At 38.8% G+C, this 9,052-nt stretch overlaps 1 protein-coding gene and 1 long non-coding RNA gene across 3 annotated transcripts; one reads left to right on the top strand and one right to left on the bottom strand.

The window, feature by feature from the left end:
- The first annotated feature begins 398 nt into the window (after positions 1-398).
- On the top strand, positions 399-5,068 carry LOC127856842 (uncharacterized). The gene is made up of 3 exons (XR_008038209.1): positions 399-3,620; positions 4,071-4,444; positions 4,898-5,068. It is a non-coding gene; the product is annotated as an uncharacterized LOC127856842 (long non-coding RNA).
- Positions 5,069-5,195: 127 nt separating this feature from the next.
- Positions 5,196-8,709, bottom strand: LOC127856839 (uncharacterized). 2 transcript variants are annotated; one of them, XM_052392984.1, is made up of 4 exons: positions 8,603-8,709; positions 8,034-8,073; positions 6,583-6,792; positions 5,196-5,352 (listed from the first exon to the last, which is right to left on the bottom strand). In XM_052392984.1, exons 1-4 carry the CDS (start codon positions 8,681-8,683, stop codon positions 5,327-5,329), a joined length of 357 nt encoding a protein of 118 aa, XP_052248944.1. In that variant the 5' UTR covers positions 8,684-8,709; the 3' UTR covers positions 5,196-5,326. The 2 variants fall into 2 exon arrangements, with proteins under 2 accessions (XP_052248944.1, XP_052248945.1); XM_052392985.1 differs by having other exon boundaries at positions 6,583-6,789.
- Between the last annotated feature and the right edge of the window lie 343 nt (positions 8,710-9,052).

Raw genomic sequence — 9,052 nt, 5'->3', positions numbered from 1 at the left:
AAAAAAGTTACTGAGAGAATGAAGAAATAGATTTTTAGCTCGACTTTTCACTGAATAGTCAGAGCATTAAAAAGTCCGAACACCAAATAGTCTCAACTATTGTACCTAACTTAGAGATCAGGAGGTCATGTGTTCGATCCACACAGTGGGATTGTTATTTAGCTTATTATTTGCCCCATAGACACCAAGTACTTGTTCTAGAAAATGGACGCAAAAGCGTTTCAAATAAGCCTAAGGCTTTCTATACAATCAAGCTTAAATTTAAGGTTTAGACTAAATGCCCACATCTGCATATTGCTTTGCTTCAGGTTTATCGTCAATATCTCCATATCACTGGCTATGATGACCTTATAGCATCTGGTGCTGTTGAGCTCACCCTTTTGATGGACAGATGTCTTTCTGGAGCGCCTTTTATCAGTTATTCGTTTTTGGACTTCAGTTTTCTGTATAATATTTATTTGAACAAATCTTCTTAAATGCTGGTTTAAATATTTTTATGTCTCCCTTCAAAGAAGAGGGGGAATATTGTTTTTCACATGTCGGTTGGTCTGTCCACCAGATGGTTTCGGGATGATAACTCAAGAATGCTTATGCCTAGGATCATGAAACTTCATAGGCACATTGATCATGACTGGCAGATGACCCCTATTGATTTTCAGGTCACTAGGTCAAAGGTCAAGGTCACAGTGACTTGAAACAGTTAAATGGTTTCCGGATGATAGCTCAAGAATGCTTAGGCCTAGAATCATGAAACTTCATTGGTACATTGATAATGACTGGCAGAAGACCCCTATTGATTTTCAGGTCACTAGGTCAAAGGTCACAGTGACTCTAAATAGTAAAATGGTTTCCGGATGATAACTCAAGAATGCTTATGCCTAGGATCATGAATCTTCATAGGCACATTGATCATGACTGGCAGATGACCCCTATTGATTTTCAGGTCACTAGGTCAAAGGTTAAGGTCACAGTGACTCGAAACAGTTAAATGGTTTCCGGATGATAACTCAAGAATGCTTAGGCCTAGAATCATAAAACTTCATTGGTACATTGATAATGACTGGCAGAAGACCCCTATTGATTTTCAGGTCACTAGGTCAAAGGTCAAGGTCACAGTGACTCTAAATAGTAAAATGGTTTCCGGATGATAACTCAAGAATGCTTACGCCTAGGATCATGAAACTTCATAGGTACATTGATCATGACTCGCAGATGACCCCTATTAATTTTCAGGTCACTAGGTTAAAGGTCAAGGTCACAGTGACAAAAACATATTTACACAATGGCTGCGACTAAAACTGACAGCCCATATGGAGGGCATGCATGTTTTACAAACAGCCCTTGTTAAAGAAAAGTTTCAGCAGTCAACCTTTGATAACTCTTTTAAAGTAATGTGTGAGCTCCCAGACAGTCTATGACAGTACCAAAGACAGTTTGTGTGCTCCCAGGCAATCTATGATGGTGCCAAATACAGTCTGTTAAAAATCATTCTTATGCATAATTGGTTTTAGTTTATTTCTGTGTTATAATTGTCCCCTACCGGTTTGACAGGAGGAGACTTATGGTTTGCACTCCGTATGTCAGTCCGTCCGTCCGTCACACTTTTCTGGATCCTGCGATAACTATCAAAGTTTTTCTTAATATTTTTTCATGAAACTTGAAACATGGATAGATGGCAATATGGACATTATGCACGTCATTTCATTTTGTTCCTACGTAAAAAATTCTGGTCACTATGGCAACAAATAGACTAGAAATACTGCTGAAAATGGTGGTTTCTGGATCCTGCGATAACCACAAAAATTGCGGTTGCTATGGCAACAACAAAAAAAAATTCTGAAAATTGTGAAATTTCTGACAATGGTGGAGCCGGTAGGGGACAATATTGCTTGACAACAGCCTTGTTACTAAATTATACTATAAACCAACTTAACATTTTTAGCTCACCTGAGCACAATGAATGTGCTCATGGTAAGCTTTTGTGATCGCCTTTTGTACGTCATGCGTTGTGCGCCATTAACATTTGCATTGTTTACACTCTTGAGTCCACATTTATTGTCTAATCTTTATGAGATTTGGTCAGAAGATTTGTGCTAATGATATCTTGGACAAGTTCAAAAATTGTTCCGGTTGGTTGAAAAATATGGCCGCCAGGGGACGGGGCATTTTTCGCTATAAGACTATTAAAACCTTGTTAACACTCTAGAGGCCACATTTGTTGTCCAATTATCATGAAACTTAGAAGATTTGTCGCAATTTTATCTTGGACGAGAACGAAAAGGGTTTTGGTTGGTTGGAAAACATGGCCGCCTGGGGCAGGGCATTTTTCCTTATATGGCTATAGTAAAAACTTGTTAACTTTCTACAAATAACATTAATTGTCAAATCTTCATGAAACGTGGTCAGAACATGTGTTCTAATAAAAAATGGTTCTGATCCTTTGATAAACATAGCCTCCAGGCTGTTGAGGGTTTACCAATGCTTTGGTCTGTTTGATATACTGCTGTTAACAAATATTATGGAACCTGCTGTGACGGACCATCCTAGACTGTTTATATGAACGTTCGTCTATCTTCATCGTCTGACAATCAATAGATCCTGTCGACATTGAATGCATTTATTAACTGTGACACAGAATATAGACGTAAGGCAAATATCGTCATGGGTTTGACCGCAGGAGTTTGAAATTCTATCCATAAAGCTAATCTAATGGCTAAATAATAATAAAATAGACCCTATATAGTATATAGACTCTTTTTACCATATAGGGAACTTTTTATAGCGCGACTATTATATATGAAATCCTACTCAACCCGGCGTGAGCGTGCAAAAGTGTGTGTACCACCACAAATATTTCCTATGTCCCTTGACATATTGCTTTCAGATTTTGAAAATTTCTTTACAAACATGACCCCACTCTCTAAACAAGAGCAGACAACTGTATCAAGCATGTTGTAAGAATTATGGCCCTTTTATGTATTTGTAACTGAATATTTTGTTAAATTTTGTGTTTAGATCCACTTCACTTCTAAAGTATCAAAGCTATTGCTTTCAAACTTCAAATATTTTTTTATTATCATGAGGGTACAGTACCTGCCAAATTCAATTTGACCTTGACCTTTGAATGACCTTGATTCTCAAGGTCAAAAGAATAAATTTTAGTTAAATTGCCATAACTTCTTCATGTTTTAATATGTTTTGAAAGTATCATTGCCTTATCAATGTTATCCAATGTCTTCAACGATGCATAGATTAAACAAAAGATGGTGATTTTTTGGACGACAAAGAACATAAATTCTTCAAGAAGGGTTAAAATTGACCAAACTCGAATTATGCTAACATTTAGTGGTTCTCCACTTGACTATTGCAAATTTATCAAGAACTTCGAGACAAATGTAGAGTGCAAAGTAAGTGACATTATACTTAAATTAAGATACAATATTGTACAGATGAAGCCAGGTCATGCATAGAAGATTAGGTTTTGTTAGACTAAACTGTAGCTAGGGTACTTGTAGAGTCTGTACTTGGTCGGAAAGCGTCCAGGTCTCGCAACCTGTATAGTAGGATGGAGACTATCAGAGACTTGCAGAGTCTGTACTTGGTGGTGAAGCGTCCAGCAGGTCTCGCAGCCATAGAGTAGGATGAAGACTATCAGAGACTTGCAGAGTCTGTACTTGGTGGGGAAGCGTCCCGCCGGTCTCGCATCCGTAGAGTAGGATGAAGACTATCACAGACTTGTAGAGTCTGTACTTGGTGGGGAAGCGTCCAGGTCTCGCAACCGTATAGTAGGATGGAGACTATCAGAGACTTGTAGAGTCTGTACTTTGTGGTGAAGCGTCCAGCAGGTTTCGCAGCCATAGAGTAGGATGAAGACTATCAGAGACTTGCAGAGTCTGTACTTGGTGGGGAAGCGTCCCGCCGGTCTCGCATCCGTAGAGTAGGATGAAGACTATCACAGACTTGTAGAGTCTGTACTTGGTGGGGAAGCGTCCAGGTCTCGCAACCGTACAGTAGGATGGAGACTATCAGAGACTTGTAGAGTCTGTACTTTGTGGTGAAGCGTCCAGCAGGTTTCGCAGCCATAGAGTAGGATGAAGACTATCAGAGACTTGCAGAGTCTGTACTTGGTGGGGAAGCGTCCCGCCGGTCTCGCATCCGTAGAGTAGGATGAAGACTATCACAGACTTGTAGAGTCTGTACTTGGTGGGGAAGCGTCCAGGTCTCGCAACCGTATAGTAGGATGGAGACTATCAGAGACTTGTAGAGTCTGTACTTTGTGGTGAAGCGTCCAGCAGGTTTCGCAGCCATAGAGTAGGATGAAGACTATCAGAGACTTGCAGAGTCTGTACTTGGTGGGGAAGCGTCCCGCCGGTCTCGCATCCGTAGAGTAGGATGAAGACTATCACAGACTTGTAGAGTCTGTACTTGGTGGGGAAGCGTCCAGGTCTCGCGGCCGTACAGTAGGATGGAGACTATCAGAGACTTGTAGAGTCTGTACTTGGTGGGGAAGCGTCAAGCAGGTCTCGCAGCCATAGAGTAGGATGAAGACTATCAGAGACTTGCAGAGTCTGTACTTGGTGGGGAAGCGTCCCGCCGGTCTCGCATCCGTAGAGTAGGATGAAGACTATCAGAGACTTGTAGAGTCTGTACTTGGTGGGGAAGCGTCAAGCAGGTCTCGCAGCCATAGAGTAGGATGAAGACTATCAGAGACTTGCAGAGTCTGTACTTGGTGGGGAAGCGTCCCGCCGGTCTCGCATCCGTAGAGTAGGATGAAGACTATCAGAGACTTGTAGAGTCTGTACTTGGTGGGGAAGCGTCAAGCAGGTTTCCCAGCCGTAGAGTAGGATGAAGACTATCAGAGACTTGTAGAGTCTGTACTTGGTGGGGAAGCGTCAAGCAGGTTTCGCAGCCGTAGAGTAGGATGGAGACTATCAGAGACTTGTAGAGTCTGTACTTGGTGGGGAAGCGTCAAGCAGGTTTCGCAGCCGTATAGTAGGATGGTGAGTTTTAGAGGTCTTTGTCAAAATTTATTTCTAAACGATTTGCCCAAAGCGTAGAGATCACATGCTTATTATTATGATTTCGTGTGTTATCATTAGATTATGTAAATATTCAACAATATCTCAATGTCACACATATGCTTGTTTATATTTTACCGTTCACGGTTGTCTAAAGAAGTAACAATGAACTCATAATAAGAAATTCGAAGATGCTATGTTTATTAGAATATAAAATATGTAAATATTAATATTTGTCAAAGAACGAAAAAAGAGTAAACCATTGAAAGAAATCTGTATTGTCCGTGTCAAAGTTCCGGTTTTCGCGATTATTTCTTGTAGTAAATTCCGTTTTCTGAAAAGAAAGGGAAAATATAATATGTATATAATAAGTTCATACAATTATTAAAAATATTTGTCTTAATGTTCGAACATGTTCGATCGAGGTGATGGAAAAAAAATGTACAATGTTATTTATTCTAAGAATCCTTTGTTCACTGTTTACACCGTTCAGAGCAACAATGAAGGCAGCGTAAATTTCAATTATAACAATCTAATACATTTTTTCAAGCGCAACATTCTGGTTATATGCAGATCTATGTGCTGTGTTTAAGCTTGCCAAAACTATGTATCGACATATGATCACTATTTGCTGAGAAAATTAACAAGGAAAATGTCAATTTAAATAATGCATCGTTACAGCAAGACATCTTGCTAGTTCACAAACTTCCGCCTGACCATGAAGCTTCTCATAAGGTCTCATGAAAGAATGAAGAGTAATTTCATGAAAATAGATTTGTATTGAGATAACTTATTGCAGTTTTTGTATTGACTTACATCTGAGATATAATAATTGAAAAGGAACATAATATGTTTATGAACAACACTTTGATGTTAAGAAGCTTCCCATGAACATTCTTTGAATTCCGTAAGACATAATGCGAACAAGTACTTCTATACTTGCATATATAATGTCGGAAAATGTCAAATTCTCTTACTGCAAGAATAAAAACTACAAAAACAGAATTATATAAAATGTTCTTGCTAAGTAAAGCGTCTTACACAGTGTAAATAGTTCGAGATTGTCATTGCTGTAAGCCGTACATGAATGATGAAGCGGCGACAAACGTGCCACTCATTTTAAGTTGGTCGCGTAAGCGGCCGACTCAATTTACAGAGCATATTCTGCAAATCAGTATGTGCTTAGAAGCCTTAGCTACGGTAATACCGCAACTCACTCTGCTAGGGACGATTACCGCTGCCTGTCTGCAGCAGACGACAAATGATTCTGCTCTAGCAGTGAGTGTATATACCAGCTTTTAAGACGACATTGGCCAATCTAGTGTTTATCATTGAAATACATGTATGTACATATTGACTGCTTTCAGGCAAAAAACGGGGCTTAACGCATGTCTAATAAGATTAGCATGTGCACATTGATTAGCCTGTGCAATGTGCACAAGCTAATCAATGATGACAGCAGCGAACAACTTCAGTGCCTTCAGCGATTTGATTCGAGGCGTGGAAGGTAGCAGTGAAATGAGACTGGGTAGGGACTGGAGTTGGGTAATAAACCATGTCTCACCATAGCACATGCCGCAGCATCTGTCCTGCCATGATGGATCGAGGCACCATTTTTCCGGATCGTAGTTTAAGTTGTCCTTAAAGTAGGTGCTCAGTTGTTCACACGACCAGAAGTACCAGTCTGTGTTGGTGCAGCCTTCCGGTATGCCGGACAGGGTTGTGGTTGGCTCAGTCGTCGTGGTCGTCGTGGTTGAAATAAAGTCTATATCTGCTGAGATAAGAAATAAGTTAAGTGCACTAAAATCTATAAAAATATTGCATCGTTACAACATAACATCTTGATAATTGTGCAAACTTCCCCTTTCCCATGAAGACACACATGGACGATAGTTGCATGGCATAGCTTTATATTGAAATAACTTATTTCAGTTTTTAATTGACTTAAATATGAGATAAATGAAGTATGAATGAAATTATCAACATAAAGTTAATGAGCTTCTGGTGCAAAATCGGTGATTTTCGTAAGAAACTTTAAAAACTGCAGCTTATATCAGAAAGTCCATAATTGCGAGAAAAATAACTACAGCATAGTTATTTGTTTAAGCTCGAATGTATCGAACCCCTAAGGCTTATTGAGACACCCTCGAGTCCGTTTCCTGGAAATAACAAGAACATATGAGCACATGGTGGATATATTTAGAACACTTCAAGAGTGGTCATCGAACCCGGGACCTTCTGATCGCTAGACATTGTTAATCCTTTTTTGTTAACCCAGTATCTTATCCCGCTGACTTAAGTCTCTATTCACTTGATATGCCCTGGTCACTTCAACCCGCGTGCAGCGTTTTTAATGAGATAAATAAGTAACATATATCGCTAGTAAAGAAATGCAGCAAGGCTTATAATTCTAGCAAATAGTAATTTGTTCAACATTCTATTTAATATTCTATTTAAAATCGATTCTCCTAAGAGCTTTTGATAATATAACGAGGATAAAAATACTCAGTAAATAATTCAGTTATAACAGATTGCCCGCGTCAGGTGAAAATGGGTCTTATGGTTTACGCCACCAGCGAAGCTCCAGATCGGCCTGTGCATGTAACATATGGCGATATATCTTTTCAGACATAGTTTCGCATGACGCGAGTCAAATGATATGTAAACGTGTCTGCTAAAAGCATTCTGGCCACCTAACAACGTTTTATCCATCAATTTAGCACTAGATGGCATATTGATATATAGAAAAATATCAATATTCAATGGAGATTGTTATTTTTTAAGGGCACTGCGCGCTTGCCGGCCACGGTCCCCGTCTTTGAAGTTGGACAGTTTTACATTAAAAAGGATAGGGAAAACAAAGTGAAATAACTCTCTAAATACTGCTATATTAAAAAAACGTTAACACACTTACAACCAAATATTTGCGTATGCAATGACAAGTTGCGTGCAAGGTAATTAAAATCATATAATGTTTTATTGAAAATGACCGGGCACAAATCGTCATTTGCTTACCTGATGTTCCTTTAGCGACACACTTTCCATCTTTGCACCACTTAAATAGAATCAATTTATCTAGATAAATAATGATTAATGAAAAGGATTTCATAAAACATAACTTAAAATTCTATTTTATGCAAAATTATTTTTTACTTAAAGCGGTTTTGATATTGCAATTCACTATCATATCGATCTCTTGAAATTATGCTTTCTCAGGTACAAATATAATTTAAAAAGCAACAGTTCGTCGGACTATGATGAAGTATAATTAAGACGCGTTATGAGAAAACGGGGTTTAATGCATGTGCGTAAAGTGTCATTCCAGATTAGCTTGTGCAGTCCACACATGCTAATTAGGGACGTCACTTTCCGCTTTTATGGTATTTTTAGTTTCAAGGAAGTCCCTCCTTACCGACAATCAAGTTTAGGCGGAAATTGTCGTTCCTAATCTGGGATGACACCTTACGCACATGCATTCATTCCTGTTTTCTCAGAACAAGGCTCGATTAAAGGCTATCTTTTAGCGTTCACTTTGTCTTTAAATATCACGAATCAAATCTCTGGGCGTATATTTGAATTCCTACCTTGTTCAGAGAAGGATCGTCGCACGGTGTGCCTCGGGCGGCAGCAATATCGGTGCAATAACCATCATGCAAACATGACATGTGCAGGCATATCCGCGGATTTGTGGCCCGACTAATAAATAATAATAAAAATAATAATAATAGTAATAATTATGATGTTGATGATGATAATGATGATGATTATGATGATGATGATGATGATGATGATTAAGAAGAAGAAGATGATGATGATGATGGTGTTATTGATGATGATGATGATGATGATGATGATGATATTGATAATGATGATAATGATGATAATGATGATGATGATGATGAAAGAGAAGAAGAAGAGGAAGAAGAAGAATATGATGATGATGATGATGATGATGATGGTGGTGGTAGTGATGATGATGATGATGATGATGATAATGATGAGGAGGTAAAGGAGGAGGATCTTGTTGATGAAGA

Source organism: Dreissena polymorpha, chromosome 14 (assembly GCF_020536995.1).
Source record: "Dreissena polymorpha isolate Duluth1 chromosome 14, UMN_Dpol_1.0, whole genome shotgun sequence".
Lineage (NCBI taxonomy): Eukaryota > Metazoa > Mollusca > Bivalvia > Myida > Dreissenidae > Dreissena > Dreissena polymorpha.
Note: the sequence above shows the minus strand (reverse complement) of the source record. Positions and strands in the feature narration are given on the sequence as shown.

Bases quoted from the DNA above. Each gene is read 5' to 3' on its own strand.
- LOC127856839 (XM_052392984.1), bottom strand. From the start codon at position 8,683: ATGTCATGTTTGCATGATGGTTATTGCACCGATATTGCTGCCGCCCGA. The intron at 8,074-8,602 runs GTAGGAATTCAA...ATTCTATTTAAG, and splicing joins ACGATCCTTCTCTGAACAAG to TGGTGCAAAGATGGAAAGTG. The intron at 6,793-8,033 runs GTAAGCAAATGA...TTCTTATCTCAG, and splicing joins TGTCGCTAAAGGAACATCAG to CAGATATAGACTTTATTTCA.